Source organism: Pelobates fuscus, chromosome 13, assembly GCF_036172605.1.
Source record: "Pelobates fuscus isolate aPelFus1 chromosome 13, aPelFus1.pri, whole genome shotgun sequence".
NCBI classification, from domain to species: Eukaryota; Metazoa; Chordata; class Amphibia; order Anura; family Pelobatidae; genus Pelobates; species Pelobates fuscus.
The window spans coordinates 93,149,917-93,175,253 of NC_086329.1; the positions used below are offsets into that span (position 1 = coordinate 93,149,917).

The 25,337-nt window shown below is 42.5% G+C and overlaps 1 protein-coding gene across 2 annotated transcripts in view; it reads left to right on the forward strand.

Annotated features, from left to right (window-relative positions):
- The window catches only part of USP21 (ubiquitin specific peptidase 21), a 32,358-nt gene that overhangs the window by 3,939 nt on the left and 3,082 nt on the right, over window positions 1–25,337 (forward strand). Inside the window, exons 2-12 of one of the 2 annotated variants that reach the window (XM_063440242.1) lie at window positions 806–864; window positions 9,683–10,454; window positions 12,702–12,761; window positions 13,376–13,499; window positions 13,976–14,087; window positions 15,680–15,817; window positions 17,988–18,052; window positions 18,647–18,750; window positions 19,960–20,046; window positions 20,909–20,987; window positions 22,352–22,459. In XM_063440242.1, coding sequence (XP_063296312.1) covers window positions 860–864; window positions 9,683–10,454; window positions 12,702–12,761; window positions 13,376–13,499; window positions 13,976–14,087; window positions 15,680–15,817; window positions 17,988–18,052; window positions 18,647–18,750; window positions 19,960–20,046; window positions 20,909–20,987; window positions 22,352–22,459 — 1,654 coding nt within the window. In that variant the 5' untranslated portion in view covers window positions 806–859. The remainder of the gene's footprint in view (window positions 1–805; window positions 865–9,682; window positions 10,455–12,701; window positions 12,762–13,375; window positions 13,500–13,975; window positions 14,088–15,679; window positions 15,818–17,987; window positions 18,053–18,646; window positions 18,751–19,959; window positions 20,047–20,908; window positions 20,988–22,351; window positions 22,460–25,337) is intronic. The other variant, XM_063440243.1, reaches the window with a different exon arrangement.

Here is a 25,337-nt window from a genome sequence, read left to right on the forward strand (position 1 = left end):
GTTTGTATAATAGAGACATATTATGTGCATGATTGACCCCAAAAACAAACCAGGAACCTTTATAAATGGTACTAACCACCAATAACAAACAACAGAGTTTTTATATGCACTCCTGGTTTTCAAATTATACCACATATAAGGTTATTCACTAAAAAGCATTCAATTTTAAATTTAAAGAAATACTCCAGGCACCAAAGCTACTTCATCAAAATGAACTTGCCATGGTGCCAGGAGGTCCCTGGCGCTGGCTCACCTTTAGATGTCTGTGTTCCGGTGTCGGATCAACTCTGACCTCCCATTATCTGAGATATGAGATAACGGAAGGCTCAGGCAGGGGCATAATATTTTAATGAAGGGGGAGCTACTAATTAGCTTAAAACGTGAGCTGACCACTCCAGCCCGATGCAGTACGTGCCTGTTGTTATGGTGCCAAAACTGGTCCTATACATGTAAAATAATCAGACCTTAAAAATTTCTCTAATTCAGCTATTATTTCAGTTTGGTTACTCCAGCCTTAAATTTGAACTTTAGTAACACATACACGACAAGATTAGTGGGGATGCTGTTAAAATCCTTGTGCCATGTAGAAATGGATCTGCAGAAATCGCTTTGCTTATAATATCTAGATCCCTAGGTTAGTGAAGCATTGGCCTTGGTTTCTGCTAACACCGCTGGGGTTGCAACAACCCAGGAGACGGTGAATGGGAGAGGAATCCCACGGGGTGAGATTTTTACTAATTGTGTTTATTTAAAGACTGAGTTTTTACTGCCTTATCACTATGGAGTATCTATCCTCTTTTCACAGACTGCAGCAATGTGAAGAGTGGGAGATAAACAGGCTGACTGCAGAGTCCCCGCAATGAGGTACGGGCATGGGTACAAAGTGTGAAACTGCTGTAAGGAAATTACAAGAGGGGCCAATAACCACTTTATACTTGAAGGGGGAAGACCAAGTACTGCTTTCACGGTCTCCCCTTACCTTAAAACCTTTGTGTATTTGAACAGAAATGTTCATGTTAAAAAATATTAATAATTCCTTTAGGTTTTGCACTAAATGTTGCTTTTTCCAATGTTGAGAGAAGCAGCATTTGGAAGATGCAGCCAATATAGCATGCTCAATTTCTTCCTTATCTTGACAATGTCTTAACACGCATGGCATTTGGGGAGTTTGTATTGGCTATAGGGTTTCTATGGAGTCAATGCAGGCAGTTAAATGCTGAGTTTCTTGGCTAAAGAGCTGCACAGAAAAAGATTGTCTTAAACACAGAGGCATGTTTCTGCCAAAAATGTATTCTTAAAATACACATGTAGTTAGGAAAAGAATATATAATTATTTTTTTTTTATATAATAAAGCTTGATTTTTGAATTTTTTTGAAAACCCAGAGTGCTGGCCTTTGGGATTTTGATATATACAAGTGTTGCTTAGCACTGGGTATTCTATGCTTTAAAAGTTGGAGTGCAAGGCTTATTGGATAAAAAAATAAATATATATATATATATATATCATTTTTTATGTGTCCCGATGAAAGCTCCGATTGGGAGCTGAAATGTTGACATCTCTGGATTAACTAAGAGTAAATCGGATGAACAAAGCCTAGATAGTTCATATATGTCTCCAAAATATGTGGTTCAAAGCAGAACCATTGGATCAGGAGTGGGGAGACTCTTCCAGCGAAAGAATAAAGGTTAGTTTAATTTTAACCATTTCGGTGCCAAAATAGAGTATGCGTCCGTATTCTAAAGACTTTAAGGAGCATACCAATAACATATATATATATATTTATATATATATAATTTTAATTTCAGTGTTTGTTTTGGCAATTGATATAATGTCAAGGGCTGGATGTAGTAGCGGTCACCCAGGGGTGAAACTCACACTAATGTCGGTCAGGTTTGGGACAGTATGATATTAGGAGGCCCACACTATGTATCCTTCCAGACAGTCTGTGTCAGTTTCGACTTAGTGGGACTTATGTGCAGAGAGATGCTCTGTCAGTCTCTGCACATACAACTTGGACTGATGTATTGAGAGGTGTTCTGATAGTCGCTGCATACAGCCTGTTTTTTCTGAAAGTGATACCAGCCGGTTTCAATTGTTAGATGGCAAGTTAAGGTAATATGTGCTTAAAACAAATAAACCCAACACATGGTATGGCTTCGCTCAGCTGTTCTCTGTTTCTTGCGAAATCTCACAGCCTGAATCTGTTCCCAAAGCCCTGCTGTCTGTTTGTTCAGGTTGCCTGCCTGTTGCTGTCCGTTCAGGATGCATGTTTGAAGCGTTTTCCAATGAACTACTAGTATAATATCCTTTTTGACCCCAGAAAAGGCAGTCAGATCTCTCCTTAGATCAAAAAGCTAATACCCCACAGATTAAAACTAATATCCCTGAATTTTATTAAAGACCCGGAGGCTCCTATTATGCTGCACTCTTTCTTTATTTCCCTCAGCAGCAAAGAAACATTATTGAAAAAAAACATTAAAACAGGTCTGCCTTCCAACAGGCACTGTCCGCCTAGCAACATGATCATCCAATCAGCGACATCCTTTCCCTATAGCTGGCTGAGTGTTGATGACCATTTCCTCTTTCTTTGCTGCTTTCCCTCAGATAAGTAGTTCTCTCACAGTTCTCCAACTGTGGGATACTCTAATGCTTATTATAATTGATTTACTATTTGTAATATTGGTACTTTAATTGTATGTAATTGTTTTTTGCTATTACTGTATTACTTATTTAATTATATGTAATAGTACCCTGTACCTTTATTGGTACTAATTAGAATCATGTTTCAATACTTCTCCTTTATTCAGGACTTAACCCTGTAGTGGGTACCCTGATTGCAGGACTTTACAATCCTGGTTACCACTTAACAAATACCCGCTAAATTTTCTCGGGCATCTGACCCGACCGCGCATGCGCGCCCTATCAGGCAAGCCCCAGCGGGAATCCTCCGGTCCGGCTGTATGCCGCGGTCGGATTTAATTCTGACCGCGTTGTCAGCCGCACACCACCTCTCTCTCCCCTGCGGCCGGGTAATTAACAGTACCGCGATCGGCGGTTACTAGCTCTGTCGTTCTCTACCGCGGCGGCCATCTTTTTGGTTTCCGCCGTCGCGGCGGCCATTTTCTTCTGGATTTTTCCCGCCCTTTAACTCTGGAACGCCCACTCCATCCCTTGATCGGAGTTGGTGTCCAGTATTAGTGGCGGACGGTCCCCCCTTTCTCCTGCTCTCTATTAATTGATAATAATTGTGAGTAATTTGTATTTGCTGTTTTTACAGTATCGTGTATCTGGTAGTTTTTTCTGGGTTACTTAACCCTGATCTAAACTTAGTATTAAAGTATTTTAACAATTTCTGCCTGTCATTACAATTGCAATAATGCAATCCCCTAATGATTTACCTGGTCCCTCAGGTACAAAAGCTAACCCTCAAACAGCCTTGGGTTTCCCCCCTGTAGTTTCTGGGGATGAATTGGACTTCCCAGCATCAGAGGAAATTCAGGCTATTATGGACACTACTGTGTCCAAGTCTGTCTCTAAAGCCCTGGCATCTGCCATGGACATTATGTCTTCCTCCATATCAAAATCATTTACCCAAGCATTAAGGCAGGCCCAACAAATGGTCCCTCCGACCGCCATGCCAGTCGCGATACCATCCACTTCTCACCCACCACGCCCCGGCCGCAAAGCCTCGGCAAAAATAAAGCACTCCTCCAAACCAATGATGGACAGAAAAACACCTGTCACAGATGGCGCGAATATTAATCCACCGCGCAAAAGAGCCTCTAGCCGGGCAAAAGCGGCTAGACAATGGAAGTGGGCTAAAACCCAACCTGAATCCACTGAGTCAGAACTCAGTTCAGATGAGGAGAGTGCCCCTGACATAGCCTCAGATCAATCTAATGATTCGTCCGACTTAGATTCGGACTACGGAATGGATGAGGAGTTTAATCCCTCCAATAAAATAGATAACACTGGCACGTCCGGTTCTGATTTGAACAAACAGGGGAAAATCCTTGACCCGCAGGGCGAACCATTGTTCGAGCCGGATGATTTACGTCATCCCCGCTCCGCGGAATGGTCACCGGCAGACCATGTGGCGCAATATGTTGCTTCACGGATTCGTAAGCCTTTAGACAAGGCAACACGAAATAAGCTGAGGGCCGAATGCCCACGCCCAACCATACCAGACGAGGTCGGTAAGACACCCCAAGTCGACCCAAAAATCATACAATTTCTGAGCAAAACGGGTCGCCTCACTATTAGAGGTTGGATTCAGAGGGTGATATGCCTCATAGGCAATGCCAATACAGCTCTTGCTACAGAGCGTCGCAAATCTATACTGATTAAAATAGAGCCCAAACTCGTAAATATGGCTATTACTGAACCAGGAGCCCAAGCAAAAGGGTATCTTTTTGGAGAGTCTTTTGTGAAAGACCTGGGCTCATATGTCCAAACATTCACGGCCTTGGACAAGGCACAATCAAATCTAAAGAGGGTGTTCCACCCAAAGGTTTTTGTTGGGGCCGGCAGAACAAGGGGCCGTCTGTCCGGCAGAGTCAATAGAGGCTCGCGCCCGAGCCGAGGCTCCTATATGGGGAGAACCCCCTTTCCTGACCAGAGGTCCACTCCGACCTTCTTCCCCCAACGAGGCAGACCTTGGGTGTCGAGAGGTGCACGAGGCGCTCCTTCAGGAAGACGTCCTTACGGTAAGCTACCTTCCTCAATTTTCTTCACATGTGGCGATAGGGGGCAGACTCACACATTTTTCCCACGTCTGGGCTCTAATTACGTCAGATGTGTGGATCCTCAAGGCAGTCCAAGGGTATCTCATAGATTTTGTATCCCTGCCTACTCAACTCTCCCCACCCAGGGAGATTGTTTTTTCCCCAATAGACATGACCCTCGTCTCCGAGGAAGTTCGAGATTTGGCACTCAAAGGTGCTATTCAAGAAATCCCTATGTGTACCCCGGGTTTTGTGAGCAACTTATTTATTGTCCCCAAAAAAGGGGGCGGATCCCGCCCGGTCATCAATCTCAAACATTTAAACACCTACGTAACCTACCATCACTTCAAGATGGAAGGCATCCATTGCCTACGGGATCTGCTCCAGCCAGCGGACTGGATGGTCAAACTCGACCTAAGAGACGCGTACCTCACAGTACCCATTGCGCAGGCACACCAAAACTTTCTGCAATTCACATGGCAGGGAAGGAAATGGCGGTTCCGCTGCCTTCCCTTCGGGCTCTCTTCCGCACCTTGGTGTTTCACCAAGCTCATGAAGCCCGTTATCGCACTACTACGCAGTCGGGGGATTCGTCTAATCATATACTTAGACGACATCCTGCTGTTATCCCAGTCAGTATCCCTACTCCATATTCACCTCGGTTGGACCACAACCTTGCTACAGAATCTGGGCTTCATTATAAATTGGGAAAAGTCCATCCTAGTCCCCACTCAACAAATAGAGTTCCTAGGACTCCTGGTGGACTCAGAAACGCAAACATTGCATTTACCAACCTCCAAGATGAGAAATATCAAGAAAGAGATAAGACGAGTTCTTACCTTTCCGCAAATATCGCTCAAACACCTGGCCAGAGTGATTGGGCTTCTAGCGGCCTCCATACAGGCCATATTTCCGGGTCCCCTTCATTACAGAGCCCTACAGCGCTTACAAGCGTCACACCTCAGAGGCGGCGCCTCATACGAGGATACTCTGACTCTAGACGCAGAAGCGAAAAAAGAACTCCAATGGTGGCTCCTACACATGGAGGCGTGGAATGGAAGAGCCATCTTCGGCTCAGCCCCAGATATAGTCATCGAGTCGGACGCGAGTTCTTACGGTTGGGGCGCACGCTGCGGAGATATCTCCACAGGCGGACGATGGTCGGAAGCGGAATCCAGGCTCCATATAAATTGCTTGGAACTCCTAGCAGGATCCTTTGCGATTCGCAGCCTCTCCCCGACACTGTCCCAGTGTTCAATCCTACTGAAGATGGACAACATATCGGCTGTCCGTTATATCAACCACCTCGGTGGCACAAGATCCAAAGTTCTAGCGAATTTGGCTCGAGATTTTTGGCAGTTTTGTCTACAACACAACATGACGGTCAAGGCGGAATATTTGCCGGGGTTATGCAACACTACGGCAGATTGGTACTCCCGACACCTGCGGGACTCCAGCGACTGGCACCTCGATCCCCAAATCTTCCAACGCATTTGGGATCTGTGGGGTCCTCTAGCAGTAGACTTATTTGCCTCTCGCTTGAACTCCCAACTTCCGACCTTCTTCAGTTGGAGGCCAGACCCCACAGCCGCGGCTACGAATGCATTCTCACAAGACTGGTCAACAACCAGGAACTATGCATTCCCTCCATTCGCCCTTATCCCTCGTTGCCTCCTCCATCTACGGCGCCACTTGGGCTGCCTGGTTATGATAACCCCCCTATGGCCCTCGCAACCTTGGTTTCCTCCTCTGCTGGAGATGGCCATAGATCATCCACGACTCCTCCCGGATGCCCAATCTCTCCTCCGGGACCCCGATGGGAACCCCCACCCCCTGATACTTCAGGGTCTCCTCCGCCTCATGGCGTGGCTGATTTCCGGGGACCCTGGTCAATCGAGGGAGTTTCGCAATCGACTCTACGACTTCTCGAGGGCGCATGGGCACCCGGCACGAGACAGTCTTACAAGTCTGCTTGGCGCACATGGGATGGTTGGTGCGTGGCACGGGGTGTGGATCCCCTATCAACTCCTGTGACAACTGTCCTGCAATTTTTGACCTCCCTGTATGATAACGGGAAAGCATACAGAACGGTAAACCTCTACCGATCAGCTATCTCAGCCGGCCATACCGGCATTGACGGGGTTCCAATAGGACGACACCCATTGGTTTGTCGCCTTCTAAGAGGCATCCGCTTCGCAAGGCCACCCTTACCTCGCTATTCCTCCCTATGGGACGTTTCCCTGGTACTAACATTCCTGACTCGGTGGCCAGACAACGAGTCTCTATCCTTAAAACAACTCTCAGCTAAACTAGTTATGCTGTTGTGTCTAGTCTCATGCAAAAGAGTGTCAGATGTTCGAGCTCTCGATGTCACTGCCCGATCCTTCACCCCAGAAGGAGTCGTCTTTGACATCTCACGGAGGACGAAATCGTCCTCCAGACCGGTCCTGTATCCAGCGTTTCCCACGACACCGATCCTCTGCCCAGTAGCATGTCTTAGGGCGTACGAAGCTCGTACTGCATCTCTCCGGATGGGGTTGGACCCCCAACTCTTCATCTCCTTCCGTAAACCACATGCTCCGGTATCCTCTCCTACCTTGGCCCGCTGGGTCAAATGGATCATGTCCTTGGCAGGTATTGATACCTCCATATTCTCTCCTCATTCAGTTCGCGGTGCCATGGCCTCCAAAGCCTCAATGGCGGGTTGTCGCTTAGAAGATATACTGAAGGCGGCTGATTGGTCCGCAGAATCTACTTTCCGTAATTTCTATTTCAAACCAATTCAGCATTTCGCAGAAGCCGTGATATCACAGCTTTGAAATAGCATAATAGGAGCCTCCGGGTCTTTAATAAAATTCAAGGATTTTACAATTATCATGACGGAAAGTCATGATTTTATTAAAGACACGGAGGCGAGTATTATCCCACCCACCCACCCTCGGACGGCTCAGTGGTGGGTCGAGGTAAGTTTTCAAAGACAAAGACCTCTCCAAGGTAAGTTCAATTTGACGGTAGTGATTGTATCACATATCTACATTGCTCTAGAGCGATATATAATGATGGGACTTTATTACCACTGTTGTCCTCAGATTGGTAGTTGCCTCTTACTACTGTTATGAAAGGTTATCACTGTTTACTCAGACATTTAGACCTATATATATGCGGACAACCCATAACTTTCAAGAAATTACCATATTTCTCTTGTTTCTTTAGCGTGACCTGGCTAAAAGACCTCTTGGAATCACGTGCTTTGTTACGAATCGTTTGGTTTACTCTGGTTTCCTGTTCCGAGTTTGAGTTTCTTCGGGAGTCGCAAGAAAGAAAGAGGAAATGGTCATCAACACTCAGCCAGCTATAGGGAAAGGATGTCGCTGATTGGATGATCATGTTGCTAGGCGGACAGTGCCTGTTGGAAGGCAGACCTGTTTTAATGTTTTTTTTCAATAATGTTTCTTTGCTGCTGAGGGAAATAAAGAAAGAGTGCAGCATAATACTCGCCTCCGTGTCTTTAATAAAATCATGACTTTCCGTCATGATAATTGTAAAATCCTTGAATTGTTCACACATCAGCTGCTGCCTGTTTGCCTGATCAATAATCCCATCAGGTATTTGCAATCCTGCACTTTTCGCCAGGTGTAGCATTTCCATGACACACATTTAGGGGTACCAGAATTTCTACTCTCCCGGGCTAAATTTTAGCTCACAAATGGCGATTGGAAATCCACTGTTGCCTGATTTTTTTTTTTACTGGTTGCCCGCTGGTATCTGATTGTTCAGGATGCCCACAGCTGTCTGATCAGGTATATCCCTCACCCTTTGTCCAGTGGGCCCACTGCTGTCTGATCAGGTATATCCCTCACCTTTTGTCCAGTGGGCCCGCTGCTGTCTGATCAGGTATATCCCTCACCTTTTGTCCAGTGGGCCCGCTGCTGTCTGATCAGGTATATCTCTCACCTTTTGTCCAGGATGCCCATGGCTGTCTGATCAGGTATATCCCTCACCTTTTGTCCAGGATGCCCATGGCTGTCTGATCAGGTATATCCCTCACCTTTTGTCCAGGATGCCCATGGCTGTCTGATCAGGTATATCCCTCACCTTTTGTCCAGTGGGCCCTCTGCTGTCTATCTGTTCAGAATGTCTCCTGCTGTTTGGTTTGTCAGGATGCAAACCTCTGCCTGGTTGCTCTGTATGACTGTTACTGTCTGTCTGCTTGCTTGTTTATTTGATCAGGATGCCAATGAATGAAAATCGTGATCATTCCATGGACGTACACCTGCCTTCGTTGGGAAAGTAAATATACATTTACATGTCAATGAGTTATAGGTGTTCATCAGCTGTTTCACATACCTTACCACATCCAGCAGATGCAGTGCTAGTACATTCTCATTATCCTGTTAGTCGCTATTTACATACATCACTTACTCTTCCAGGTAATGCTGTTAATCTATCCCTCATACACTGTGGGCGTCCTGATTTCTGTCCTTAAAAACTAGAAATATTAAAATGTGCCAATCCTGGCAATATACATTGTTATGATTATTGTTATTATTGTTAGTCTAATCCTCCCTCTCCCACTGCCTTCTGGTTTCCATTGTTGCTGAAAGTGAGCAATGCCACAGATTGTGATATCAGATAACAGCCAATTGGCTTCACTCTCCCAATTGCCTAAGTAAAATCACAGGATTTATTCCTGATTATGTTTCTTGCTCAGAAAATCAGTCCTAAGCTTTCTTCAACTCTTCCATTATTTTACTTTCTGCCACTTCTACTAGAAGGCTTCCTTGAATCTACAACACATTGTAAAGAATTTCCTGATCACCTTATTGTCCCTCTTGCTGGCTTCAAATTACCGTATACCCTAAATTTGTTGGTTAATTCTGCTTTCTGTTAACATTTTGGGTTTATATTTTTTCTTTTGCGGCTAACAGATGCCTCTCTTTTTTTTTTTTTCCACAGAGTTCCTCTTTCTATAAGACCTAAGATGCCACAAGTGTGTGAGGCCAGGATTGTTAGGGGAAAGGACACAACCGTTATCACCACTCAACCCAAACCAGCAGGAAAACTCCTAAGCTCTCACCGCACAGTAAGTCAGGAACGACAGAGCTCAGCATATTCCACAACCGTCTTTAGTAATGGAGTACTCCCTGCTCAGAAGCTCCGTCCCCTTCCTCCAAGGCCAAACGTGGAGGACAAGGTGAAGACCACTCGAGGTCGTGCTGCACAAAGGACAGAGACTTCAAGTTCTGCAACTAAAAAAGGCCCTATGAAAGGCATCCACACGCTCAAAATTGCACACTCCTCTACCACCAATAAAGTATCAACTCCACCTCTTCAGCAACGGGCAGGAGGCCTCTCCCGCTCCAAGTCTGTGAGTTACGGAGACCTGAGGCTATGCACAGACAAAACAGATGAGATCACCAATGGTCTAGCTCGGGTGGAGGTCAGAGAGCGTAGCTCATCATCAAGCAGGAAACCCCCTTTAGACCCTTCTGTTTTAAAAAGAAGCAGTTCACTGAAAAGACTCAATGTGATGCCCACGGAGGACATGCAGCTGAGGCATGTCAATCAAGCTCTGCGATTGTTCAGAGCGGATATTTCCAGCAAGACAACTCCCATTAAGATTGCAGATGGCAAGAAACCATCTCAGGCCTCGAGCCCACCTACCACCATAGCCCCCATCTGCAATGGTATTACATCACAGGACAAAAGCCCGACTGTTGCCTCTCCGGTAAGTGCAAACCTCTCTAGTAAATCTTCTAGGCTGGGGAAATAATCTGGTGCTCTATATAATTAAGTGTCACAAATATAAATAATTCCATCCCATACCGTGAATTTGGGTGTCCTAGTTTTCATTCGACAGGTTACAATGTTCCTTTGCGCTTTTAGTGAGCGTATAGTTCAGAGAAAACCTCATTATAATGTCATACGCTTGTCACTTGCACAATGTCTTGTCATTCTCTCTCTTTTTTTTCATTAATGAGACCCGTTTGTGGCCAAAGTTCCATAAAAGGACCCTCCAAGCACCATAACCACTTAAGCGTCTTGCATACGTTGGTTTCTTTCATCCTCTATGCTGCTGTGAATCTATAAGGCCAACACATCTCTCACAGGATTCTCTTAATATTTTACAGCATGTTCATGCCGTACATATTCCACTTGTACAAGCTTTCTTATGCAGTAGCTGTCTGAGGTTTAGATTCTATTACATGGGATAGGGATAGCTCTGGTACCCAAAGCCATTTATCCCGCTAATGTCAATGGGAGTACTGCTGCTCAGTTACCGGAGGTAAGTTTGTGTCATTTGACAGAATTCAGCTCTATGTGAGAGCCTATTCAGGATCATTGCATATACGTTAAAGTTAAAGTAGCTTAATTTCTTAAGGGAAAATATGACAAAAAATGTTTTGAAAGGTAAAGGGACACTATATGCACCAAAACAACTTTAGCTTAATTAAGAAGTATTGTGTATAGATCATGCCCCAGCAGTCTCACTGCTCAATTCTCTGCCATTTAGGAGTTAAATCACTTGCCACACCTCCTTGTCTATGACTTGCAAAACGTTAGTATACACTTCCTGTAAAGAGAAATCTAATGTTTACATTTCCTTTAGTGCACATTCTGTTTAATTTAGAATTTCTTATCTCCTGCTCTGCTAGTAGCTTGCTTGACGTTTGAGGAGCCTCCTGTATGTGATTAAAGTTTAATTTTACAGCGCAGGAGCTATAAACATTTAAAGTAAGTCGCATGTGATTGAAAATGAAACAATTTTTTTCATGCAGGCCGTGTCAGTCACAGGGGAAATGTGACTAGGGCTGCATAAACAGAAACAAAAGTGATTTAACTCCTAAATAGCCACAAGTTGAGCAGTGAGACTTCAGAGGCGTGATCTATACACAAAAATTGTTTAATTAAGCTAAAGTTGTTTTGGTGACTATAGTATCCCTTTAACGGTAATTTTCCTAAAAACACCTGCTGTCTGTATTTTTGGGTTCAAAACATTTCTTCCACTGAAAACAATGGGAGGACATGGATTGACTAGGAATTCTCAGCTGCAGTCTTACTACAAGGAATACACTGAGTATATTATTATTATTTGTATTCTTCTTTATTGCATTTAAAGAAGATTAATGAATTCATTAAAAAGTGAGGACAACTACAGGAAAATATGCTACTATTTAAACATTTTACTTTATTCTCTGTGCACGGCTATACAGCTGTTTCTTTGTATACTCTGTATGCATTGGCAAGGTCAACTAGGATTAAGGCACATAATTCACAATGTGGGCCAGGGACCCATGCTACTATGTTGGGACTCTATTTTATACTCCCTCCTCCTCTGAAGATCTCCCTGGAGAAAAGCAGTGTGACACTGCAGCTAATTAATCCCCAGGAGATGAGCTCGCAGAGACACCTAGAATAGTCTTCAGAAAAATCCGATGAGAGAGGATGAAGCAGGGAGACCTAGAGTAAGAGATTGGAGAGGGTGTCCCATTAAGCCCGTCATTGTCAGGAGGGACACAGTTTGTAGAGGACACGCAGGCAGTTCTGCATATCCGCATCATGCCTGGGTTGCAGGGAGCCAATTTGGTGGAGTTACCACAGAAATTGCAGCATAGACTTGCTGATAAGAAGGAAGGTCAAGGAATGAAGGCAGACATCTCTGAATCGGTTGTGCACACGGCCATGATGGGCCTTCTGCTAATGACAAGCGAGGTACCCTACACTTTACAGCTGCTATCAACTGCCGAAAACATTCTAGAGAAAATTTATCATTTTTACCAACCTGCTTTTTCAGTATTGTCGTTGAGAAACAGCTGTAGTTTGACATGTGACTGTTACCTGTTGCCTATATTTAACCTGCTCAAGTATAGAGTATTCTTTATAAACACACTATATAGCATTTTATATGATCTGTTCTTCGGCTAAGCACAAAAAAAAAAAATAAGACATTTTCCTTTCTCTTGGTTACTTGTAGCCACCACGGATTCCTGTCCTTGGCACCGGACGCATTGGTCTTCGGAATTTAGGCAACACAGTAAGTACATTTACCTTACATAAGGTAATTAATCCAGTGGTCTGTTTTAACGTTTCCTTGATATTCATGGCTAGTCAGTGTAGGGAAATGATTACAGGGTTTTTTTTATGAAGATCTGACTCTTTAGAAATTCTAATTTAAATTTGTCTGGAAACAGTCAACTTGGAGAATTTAGCTAATTTAGCTATTTTACCTCCATCAAATAGTGAATACATGTGTTTCTCTTTACTGAATAACACTGTAACAGTAGATGGTACGACATCCTTCTTTGTCTGATGAAATGAAAGCGTTTAATCAGAATTTTCATACAACAGCAACCTACACAGCTCATCATATCACTGTATACATTAGGATATTTGAAGACTTTTTTTTGGAGATCAATAAAACGCTAAAATATATTTTTATAATTTCCCATGGCTATGTTTTTCTTTTTTTAATATTTCTTGAAGTCATTGAAATATATTGACATCTCATAGAAGTTTGAGTAAACACAGCTAAAAGCTGATGTAGCAGTTGAACACCCATGAGGTCCTTGCTTTTACCTAGGTAATATTCAGTCCCATTCCTTAGTGTAATTTTTGTTACCTTCATTCTAAATCTGACGTTTCTTGTAGTGCTTCATGAACGCTGTTCTCCAGTGTCTGAGCAGCACCAAACCCCTGCGAGATTATGTTCTCCGCCAGGAGTACCGACATGAACAGCCTGGCAGCAGCAAGGGCCAACAGGAGCTCACGGAAGGTATGAATAGGGATGTATGCTCTTTGTGTGTTAGTGACGGAAATTCTGTCCGTGTTATTTAGGCGGATATTCATGTAATGTAAAACATTATGCTTTATAGCTTAACTAAAGATATCTCTGCAAACTCCCATAAACCTTAAACATGCATATATCGATATACGTTTGTTTGCGTCCATTATTATAATTTTATTTTATACAGGAGTTTAAAGAGATGCATGGCACAGCACCATCATTCCCGTTTTTTGAGTGTATGATTTACAGCCATCATTGGGATCCACTGACTGGTAGTTTGCATGTCTGAGCCAAACATCAAGTGGAGAAGAGTACTGGGGTGTTGAGACCAAAATGAGGCAGTGTTACCTATTTGCAGGTTAAGCCTTAACTTGTTAGCTAAGGACACATTGCATCATTCCTTTCTGATCTTACATGTGTAAATCAGGGTGCTACTTTAATCTCCACGTTTTTTGTTTTTGCAGCCTTTGCTGATGTCATTGCATCTCTGTGGAGTCCCGAAGCTACCGATGCTGTTAACCCGTCCCGGTTAAAATCAGTCTTTCAAAAATACGTTCCGTCTTTCACCGGCTACAGGTAAGTGGAACATGGTAGGATATGTAATCTTCTAATCTGCTTTCACTGCCACTTAATCTGACCAGGGAGTGAGAGGAGCAGACTAAGGGCAGAGAGAAAGCACGAGCTGTACGGATTGTGTTCTCCGTAATCCAACATGGAACGCCGCTCACTCTGATTTCTAACAGTGAAGGACAAAGTCTTCTACCAGTAAATGCATACAATTATAATGTAAAAGCGTTACATCTTATCTCCGTGGTTTGCATGGGCCCAGTCACGTGTCATCCTGACTTACAGGAATGAGAGGACGTGATATGTTATCTTCTGATCACTGTGAGTCAGTATGTTAAGCGAGAGAACCAAAGGGGGTCTCACAAGCTGTCTCTACTATCACCTTGCACAGAAATAGATATCCTTTGGAGGGGACTGCACTCCTTTTATTAAAGGAACACGATAGTGTCATGAATACAAATGTGTATTCCTGACATTATAGGTGTGAAACACCATTTAGGTACCCAAACCCCCTTTCCCCCCCTTTTTGCTTAAATTTTTTCAACGTCACACAGGTCTCTTTATGGCTGGTCCCACCAGCGTTCCGCCTCTTTGGCTGAGATCAATTTTGGGAAAGCATTGGGAGGCTAATGTGCAGCTGAGAAGGCAATGTTTAACATGTCTACAGGGACAGACTACAGACACCAGAACCACTGCATTAAGCTGTAGTTGTTCTGGTGACTATATTGTCCCCTAAAGAGTTTTCTTAAATAATTACTGTATGCACGTGCTGCTCCAGGCCTTGGGGTTGGCCTCAGCCCCTAGTAGCAATATTTAAATGAACAAAAAGAGTCCAGGCACTCAGCGTATTAAAGCTAAACAGACATTAAATGCAGCATTACACGAGGCAACATTTTGGTCGCAAATTGACATTTATGGCTTAATCCCTTAATGACACAACTTCTGGAATAAAAGGGAATCATGACGGAATATTTCTGTCATCTGTCCTTAAGGGGTTAATAAAGGACATGGTTTGCCGTGTAAAATGCTGCATAAAATGGCTGTTTAATACGCTAAGTGCCTGGACCCTTCTTGTTCGTTCTAATATCATCTTGTATAGAGACAGTCGGCAACCTCACTAGAACATGGGACCGAACGCGGGATGTCCCTGATCACCCTGGACAAAGGTGAGTAGCCGGGTAAGGAAAGGAAGAATGATGATTGTGGTTACACTTGTAAAATTTATATCCCTTTTTTTTTTTTTTTTTTTTTGGTCCAGTGGGTAGTGTAAAAACAAGGGAGGCAGTTGAGACAAAATAACCCCAATACTTTACATTATTTATTGCCTTCATGTGGTATGTGTGGTTAATTCCTATTTTGGTCTTTGGATCCTGACACCCACTAAGATGATGTTGGAACACTCCAGACCAGGGCTAGGCAACCTTTGGCATTCCAGATGTGATCTACATCTCTCCTGATGCTTTGTCTGCATTATGGCTGTAAGAGCATTATGGGGGATGTAGTCCATTACATCTGTAGTGCCGAAGGTTGCCTATCCCTGCTCTAGACTTACAAGGTACACAGTACTAGCATTGCTCAATCCCTGTATTTTTCCTTTCCAGCCAACAAGATGCTCAGGAATTCCTAAAGTTTTTCATGGATCGAATTCATGTTGAAATTAACAGAAAATGTAGAAAAACTCCCACTATCCTCTCTGACACCAAACGCCCCATGCCTGTAGAACCTCAAGACTCTCTCAGGTAATGAACTGTTTGATCACAATGTTGTGTTCTGTTAAAGGGTAAGGACATTGACAGGATATTAATGAATGTGATAGATTTTGAAGAGAAATTCTTAGTTAAAAGAATTGTCCAAGTACCATAACCACTACAGCCCAGTAGTAGTAGTAGTAGTAGTTATGGTGTAGGAGTGTCCTTCCTTTCAGCATAATTTGTCAACTATTTTAGCATTGTTAGACACTTACCTGGAACCCTCTGACCATCCACGCTGCTTCCAGACTCGCATTAGGCACTCATGACACTATAACCACTTCAGCAGGCTGTTCGTGTAACTAATTATACATTGAGCTGACTTGAAAAGTAATAAAGTTAAAGGATCACTATAGTGTCAGGAAAACAAAGCAGTTTTCCTGACACTATAGTGCCCTGAGGGTGTCCCCACCCTCAGTGTCCCCCTTCAGCTACTTACCTTTATCCAGCGCCGGGCTCCCTCGGCACTGGTGTCCTCTCCTCCCCGTCCGACGTCACTGGAGCCAAATGCGCATGCGTGGCAAGTGCCACGCGCGCATTCAAAGTGTCAATAGGAAAGCATTTCTCAATGCTTTCCTATGGATGCTCTGCGCGATGGAAGCATAATATGCCTCCAGCGTTGCAGATGCGCCTCTAGTGGCTGTCCGGAAGACAGCCACTAGAGCAGGCATAGGCAACCTTCGGCACTCCAGATGTTTTGGACTACACCTCCCATTATGCTTTGCCAGCATTATGGGTTTAAGAGCTTGGGGGATGTAGTCCACAACATCTGGAGTGCCAAAGGTTGCCTATCCCTGCACTAGAAGCTGGATTAACCCCAAATGTAAACATAGCAGTTTCTCTGAAACTGCTATGTTTACAGCAGGCAGGGTTAACCCTAGAGGCATTGAGCTGAAGTGGTCTGGGTGACTATAGTGTCCCTTTAATGTTATGGCCGGGCGTTTGCATGGGTTTATAGTGTTTCTGCTTGTGTTTATTTTAAAATTATGGATCCAGGCACTCCAAATGGGAAACTGCAGTCATTCATCGAAATCAGGATAAATGAACCTGACATTCTAACCACAGCATGTGGTCTTTATCAAATCTAAAGATTAAATTGAGATTTGAGAAAAACCACATGGCATGGTCAAAATGTCACATTCATGTATTCTGATTTTGATTAAAGACTTCAATTTCCTATTTGGAGTTCTCAGATCCGTAATTTAAAAATTAATTGCATAATGGATTAGCCACCCTGGGTCCTTGGCTGCACTATTGGGAGTTTTGTTTGATGGAAGCGAGCAGTCCCTATTATATGTAAATCTGTGCTCATGTATTTCATTGCAGTTTGAAATAAAACTTGTTGGATACAAAAAAAAATGTTGTTTTGAGACAGCTCAATAAACTGTGGTGGTTATTTTGCTTGGAATGTCTTTTTAAATAAAAACTCTCCGTTAATAATTTTTTATTTTTTTTATCATAGCTTTGTTCCTGCCCTAACTTTATTTAAGAACAGTTCCCTTGTAGTAATACTTGTCAGCAGTGATTGAGATAGATCTGGCTTGACCGTGCTGGGTGTTACTACTGTTAGAAGTAGGACATGCATTGGACCCTCTCAGAGGTTAAGTGAAAATTGCTGGGAATTCTAAGTGAATTTCAAATTTAAGGCCAAAATAAGCAAACTGAAAGCATTGTTGACTTGGAGAATGTTTACAGTTTTACTATTTTGGCCTTAAAGGGACACTATAGTCACCCAGACCACTTCATCGCATTGAAGTGATCTGGGTGCAACGTCCCTGTTTTCCAAAAACTGCAATAATTACATTGCAGGACTAAGACTGCATGAGGACATCCAGGGTCAGTAAAATACCCTTAGAGAAACATTGAAGCAATGCTTTCCTTTGGGGAGGGCCTAATGTTCTTGCAATGCATTAGGAGGAGGAGACGGAGTGTCGACACTGGATTCGAGTGAGTAATCAAAGGTTTTTTGTTTTTTTTTAACCCTTTACATGCCGGGGCAGAGGAAACTTTAGTGTAAGGATCTTTGTATTCTTAACACTATAGAATCCCTTTATATCTGAATTCCTGACAATTTTCACTTTTCTGTAAAAACCCTGACCATATCAGTGTGGCTGGGAGCTTTAGCATGATGATCTAACATTGAATATTGTCTCTCTCTTAGTGATGATGAAAGAGCCAACCAGATGTGGAAGCGTTATCTTGAAAGAGAAGACAGCAAGGTGGTTGGTGAGTGTTTGGTAGAAGATGGCTTTAGCGTGGTGTCTCTGGGTAACCACAAGGTCTCAAATCTTAAAGGAACACTATAGGGTCAGAAACACAAACATGTATTCCTGACTCTATAGTGTTAAACCCACCATTTAGGTGGCTTTCCCTTCCCCTTAGGCCCCTAAAAGCAATTAAAACTCACCTTATATCCTGCGCTAGCTCTGCCCCCTTGGTGACATTATCAGAATTTATGGATTTTTAGCCAATCCAATGCTTTCCCATGTGAGTGGCCACTTGGAGGTGTCCCTAGGGGCAATGTAAACACTGCCTTTTCTCTGAAACGGCAGTGTTTGCATGAAAATGCCTGAAGGCAATGATTGTACTCACCAGAACAACTACGTTAAGCTGTAGTTGTCCTGGTGACTATAGTGTCCCTTTAAAGGAACAGGAATATATAAACCCTGATTGCTTACGTGCATTTAGATATTGTAGTAAATCATCCTATCGGGTTTCCTCAGAATGGTTAGAAAACCAGTATGTAATATAATACATGAAATACACGCTTAATATAATGCTACAGCTCCTCTCTTTCTACCCATCATTTTATGACTTTAGATCTGTTTGTTGGCCAGTTGAAGAGCTGCCTTAAATGCCAGTCTTGCGGCTACCGGTCACCCACATTTGAAGTCTTCTGTGATCTGTCTCTTCCAATCCCCAAGGTATGAGCTCTATCATTCAGGCTTAGTTAAATGAGAGTTGTCGGGAATAGAAAGTGAATTTTAAATTTAAAGGAATCCTATAGTCACGAAAACAATTTTTACTTAATTAATTTGGTGACTATATTATATCTTTAAGTCTAAACTAGCTGAATTGGGAGAATTCTCCAAGTTTGAAATTCACTTTTGATTTAATTTGAATTCGCAACCATTCTCACATAAGTGAATAGCCCTGAGACTCTCAATGTGAGGGGGAGGCAGTGTCAGCTGGATGTTCCACAGAATATTTCTGTCAATAAACTCATTTGCTCTCACTGTCCCATCAATCTCACTTTTCATCTTTTCCATTTCCTGTTTGCACTTTGTTCTCCCTGCGATAAGTTGCTGGCTGATTGCTTCGTGCTTCACCCTGATAAAGATATTTGAAATCTGTCTCCATACTGTCAGCGTATCTGCAGGCCTTACTCTAAGATTACCCGAACGCCCACGTAATCCCCTACTGAAGATCACAGAAGGGATTTCACTGACTAATTATAATCCCTTCTTGAAGTTTATTTCTGTTTGTCTTATACACTAGCTCTGAGCAATAAATCTTCTCCTCACTTTCCCACTTTTCACTTCACGGGCCATTTAACATTACCTTAATCGATTTATCTATGTTTTTATTTAGACTGTATTTCACCTTATTAATCCCCAGTATAATTCCCATCACTGTAACCCATGCATGGTCCTTTCCCTTTTACAAATCTAGCTTGATTCTAGTTCATTTTAATATGCATTGCACTTATTGTGTGCAATCACTAACCTCAGTGAAATGCTCTTAAAAATAGAAAACATTAGATAAACTATTAGAAAATTCAAAGATGGTTATTTAAGGCGTTTTGTTAATGCCTGAGTAGGGTGCAGCATGCATTCTTGCATCCCTATAATCAACCAGTTGCAAGTTGAAGCAATGCATCGTGGGACTGAGAATTTGCTCACCAGCAATACGTGGGATTTGTATAAATCAAAGACGATTTCGTTTCATTAACCCATACATTATTCACATTATTCAAGCAATGTATAGTTTGACTGTCCAACTCTTATTACTGTCTGCGTGGGATCTATTTTTGTTCCCTTGTTGTCTATTCCAGAGCCTTTCCTGTTGCCAGGCAGGTTCTTGGTAAACGCGGAATATAATGTAACATCACCTCTATCTACTTTTTCCTGCAGAAAGGTTTCACAAGCGGGAAGGTCTCTCTCTTAGACTGTTTTAACCTCTTCACAAAAGAAGAAGAACTTAACTCTGAAAATGCCCCGGTGAGCGAGATTTCCAAGTGTTTGTTTATATCTGTAACTTGGTTATTCCTTATTTTCCTATCCACGCTACAAATTGCAGGTTTTTCTTCTGTTCGGATTGTGTGTCAGACAGGTTGTTCTTTCTAGAATTGCATGGCCGTGTTTTACTGTATGAAATCATCCCAGCTGCAAATAAAAGATCTGCAGATATTTCATGAGCCAGGTTGCAGTCAGGAAACCTAGTTGGCAAGTTTTGTATCTATACTTCTTGGCAAAACATAATTTGATAACATTTCCTTATATTTGAAATTTAAAGGACACTATAGTCACCAGAACAACTACTACTTAATTTAGTTGTTCTGTTGTGTATAGCTTTTCCCTGCAGACTTTTTAATGTAAATCCTGCCTTTCCAGAGAGTACCTATTAACACCTCTAGTGGCAGTCACTCAGATTAGAGTTGCATCCTGGGTCAGTGCTGCGCAATTTGCATGAAGGCGTTGAATGCTCCTCCTAGAGATGCATTTATTTAATGCATCTCAATGAGGAGATGCTGATTGGCGCAGCGCAGCATTTTCCTGTGCATGCAGAACAGCCTCCCAGTGCTTTCCTATGGTGCTGGAATCACTGTAAGTTTATTTTTAACAAAGGCGAGGGGGACGGCCAGCTAACGTGCTTTTAACGCTATAGTGTCAGGAACACACGTTTCTATTCCTGACACTATATTGTTCCTTTAAGATTATAAATCTATCTCAAAACATGCCAGATTTCAAGAATAAAGTAAATGTGCCTGAGCTGCTCAAAGCTGCAGCATTTTTGGTGATTGCAGTTTGACATCTCACTAAAAAACGCTTGCCAAACCTTAACATGCTTTCTCTCTCCCAGATCTGTGATCGCTGCCGGCAGAGGACAAAGAGTACCAAAAAGCTCACAATCCAGCGCTTCCCCAGAATACTTGTGCTCCGCATCCTTTTACTGTCATTAGAAGATGTTGGTTGCTGCCATTCCTTTTATAATATTCATGTCAGACTGGTTGTTATACACTTCCGATTCCATATATTTGAGTAGATATATCTGGGCCTGTGCTACCACTAGGCAACAAGCAGCCTCATAGTGTGCACCGGTCCGGGGGGAGGTGCAGTCCCCAGGTGACCTGCCAGTTCCTCCATGTAGCGTGTCCGAAAGGACCACAGTAGAGGATATTCCGTATCCTGCACCCGGTCTGACAGGAAACTGTTTGCTGAGAGCACAGAAAAGCTTCCTGTCAGATCGGGTAGAGGACACACAGAGGCGCTTTGGGTAGTTTCAAGTTTTATGCTTGAAATTTTTTCTAAAAATCTGTTTTTAAAAATTGAACTTGACAATTTTAGTTTTTTGGGGGAAGAGGTAATAGCTAGTATTGCCCTAGGGCGCAATACAGTCTTGCACCGACCCTGACTGACATTTTTCCATTCTAGTGATGTCAACACAGGGATATACTGAAACTCTTTCGACTGAGGTTCTGTCTATATTATTTAGTGAGTGTCAAGTAGCAGTGTAAACAGAATCACTGAGGGTTATTCAAATAGGTGTGCTTAAAGGGCTTCTTCTTCTTACTGCTGTAATAGGCTCTGCAAGAAGCTTGCAGTTTTATCAGGGTAACCGATCAAAAAAGCTCTGATAAGAAATAAAAAATATTAGCTGCCCCATCTGTTGTAAAATGTCCCACTGCCCCATTTACTGGAAAATGCATCTTAGATCTAGATGACCAAATACATTATTTATTTTCACTGCAGGTATTAGGCAACCCTAATCCTGTACCCATCCTAATATTTTTTACGAGTGTGTGTGTATGTATGTGTATAATATATGCCAAAATACCAGAGTATTGCACTATTCAACATTACCTTTTTTTACTGGACTTAAAAGACAATTATTGCGGGTCTGAAGCAATACTGATCAATATGATAGAGTTTATCATAAAAAAACTGATGTTGTTAGAGAAGGGGAGGGGGTTAAGTGGGTAGTCTTTGAACCCTCTCCCCCTTCTCTAACATCATAGATAATGATAAAGGCTCATTTTTCTCTGGGAGGAACCTGAGTACTTTAGCAACTATGATATCTCTATTAATTTGTTTGATGTTGGTCCCTGTAGTAGAAAGCAAGCAGCAGATCTACTTGCCCCCTCTTCTGGCATGCCAGAAGCAAATTTTCACTCTCCAATGTGTAGTGGCAGGTGGACATTTTGAGCCCTGATTGAGGGATGTTGTGGATTTTGTTGTTTTCTAGGAAATGTTCAGTTTCTGTTCTTTTCCTGCTTTGTATTTTTCTTAACGCACTCCCATCCAGATCTGAACAGGTTCTCAACCACAAGGTTCTCCATTAAGAAATGCTCTGTCTTTGTGGACTTCCCTCTGCAAAGGCTCAACCTCAAGGAGTTTGCCAGTGAAAAAGCAGGTGAGTCTCTATGACCACTGACCGGTCATAAATCTATGAGACTGGTCCACCTTGTTCTGCCTCTCTCCTTCTTGTTTGGTCTAGTTCCTCCTTTCTGTTTTCTGCATGTTCTTATGGTCTGGCCCTCTCATTTTCTGCCTCTGTTCCATCTGTTGATTCCACGTTTATACTGTTAACAACCACCTCCCAAGAAGAGAAGACTAGCTGTCTGAGGCAGTGATTATTAAACCATTCCTCTGTTGCCATTACAGAGTATTATCTGTATTCCCCTTGGCGTGGAATTGGATCTCTTCGATCGTTGGTCATTGAGAACCACATTAAGCAGGTGTTTGCTCTGTGCTTACAGTACCTGTATCCGCAGCCAGGGGATGAATTGTAGACCGTTATACTGCAGGTTAGATGACTGATTGCACAGACAGGGCTTTATATATGATGTACGGTAGGCAATGTCCTGCATAAATAACTTAGACCACACAATAAACATAGACACAGTTTATCTATATATAAATGGGCTAGGCCGTGATGTTTATTCAAAGCTTAAGGGGCATACAACCATAATTGCATAACAATAAACATTTACATAAACTTTTTACTTTCACAACCACCATATTGCCAGTCACTCTGAGCTGACATGACCACCTTTTATTTTAAACCATTTGCCACCATAGCCTTCCTCAGAACTTGCTTTACAATACCACGACAATAATTATAAGGAAATAAATTAATAAAAGGGGGAGGGAGGGCAGGGGGTACGTTCTCGCTGCTCCTTAATTACAAAATGGCTGATGGGTTATGCTTACACTGCTGCAATTTATTCTTACCTAGCTTCCCGTGCTTCTCTCATTGGTGTGCAGCATCCAATTCCCAGCCAGCTTGTGTCTCCCACCAACAGCCATGTCATCACTTCTGCCCAGATACCTGTCTAACTCTGCCCAACAACCTAGCAAGGGGCCATGAGCCTCACTTTACTTTTTGCTAACTATACAGCAAGGGCAGCTCAACCATTTATTGCCACCATAAATATATGTCACCGTGCTATGTTCCTGTGGTATTTATTTTTGGATCAAATTACTTGCTGTCTGTTCTCCTATTATTCCCCTCAAAAACTCTTTCAGGGACTTTTTTCTCATGTTAGCAAAATACATATTTATACAAACACTGAAGCTCTTTGCTGTGTTAACTGAAGAGGAAATTAAACAAGGTGGAGAATGTTTCCATTCTTACGTACGTAATTTCTAAAAATGACATTTATGTGAAAAGAAATCCCTAAGTGATAAAGCAAAAAAAAAGAAGTTTGCCTCACAAATCCAATTTTAAATATTAAAGGGACAATGCATTAAAAAGGGGATAAAATTACCTATGTAGATCCCTTCATGGCTGCAAATTTGCAGATTCTCCTGGAACTCGAAAGTGACGAAGATGTATCAGCCAATCATGACTCTTTGATTGTTTTCATTGAGAGTGCTCTGGATAGTCCATAAACTCTATATTAAAGGAACAAAAGGAACACTATATGGTCAGGAACACAAAGATGTATTCCTGAACCTATATAGTGTTAAAAACACTTTCTAGCCCCTTCCCCCCCCTCCCCCTAAATATAGTAAAATCGTACCTTTATTGCAGTCTGCTGCTGCTGGCTCTTCCCCTGATCTGCCTTCTTGGCTGACATAATCAGAAGTGATGATCTCAGCCAATCACAATACTTTCCCATAGGAAATTATTAGATTGGCTGAGATTGCCAAGGACGCGGACTGGGGGCAGAGCCAAAAGCAGCTCTGGTCAAATAGGAACCATCTATTAATAATTAATAAATCAATACATCTCCGTGAGGACAGTTAAGTGTCTCCATGCAGAGGGAGGAGACAATGAATGTCAGGAAGCACCTTCAGTAGCCATCTAGGCTGTAATGTTTTTTTCTATGAAAAGGCAGTGTTTACAACAAAATCCCTGTAGGGACTGACTATACTTTCCAGAACAACTACATTAAGCTGTGGTTGCTCTAGTGACTATAGTACCCCTTTAAACGCAGCTTCAGGACCAGGTCTTCGGAAAGACCTGCACCCAGATTTAATTATAAAGTTTGAATAAGAACAGTTACCCGGCAATTTCTTTGATATCAAGTATATCTGTTCAGATGCTTTATCTTTGTTTTAAAAGAAGAAAAAAAAAACTATTTAAACCCCTTGATATCAGTGTCAAGGTTTGGCATAATATGATTACGAAGCAGAGTGTAAACATCTTAATGCGTGTGGTCACCTGCCAGGATCAGAAATAGCCAGGCTTATGGGCCAAGGTCAGCTGCGGGATTATCGAGCATTCGATACATGAGTAGATAAACCAGCTTAAAAATAAATGCACTATATAACAGCAGATGAGAGTTCTAGACTACATGACTTTCACTAGATCCCTGCTTTTTATTATAAAGCAGTGCAGTGATAAGGACTGTCTGTACTCAACAAAATCGTGAAACTAGAAAGCATTAACAGAAGAACTTGGTCAGTAAAGAAAGGCATAGTTTGGAGAGCCGCGTCCGGATTTACATTTCATGTGCCTGCAAGCGTATAATTATCAGGTGTCCCTATGTCCATGCAGAAGAAATACAGGAAGAACTTCATATCTCGGCAAATGGAAAAAAATTTTTTTAAAAATCACTAAATGTCAAAAGAAAAGGATAGATAAAAATATATCAAATGCAAAAAGCAAAAATGTGTAGTAGGGGAAGTGCCGTGGAACACAGGTTCCTGTAGGCAGCTGCGTATGGGCAAGTCCAGCCCCAAAGAGAGTTGTACTGATGTTTGAGTTGAACTGTCCTCAGATCTTCAAGGATTGTAATATGCCGATGCAAGGAATGATTAAGGTTTGATAGCGTGAATTATTT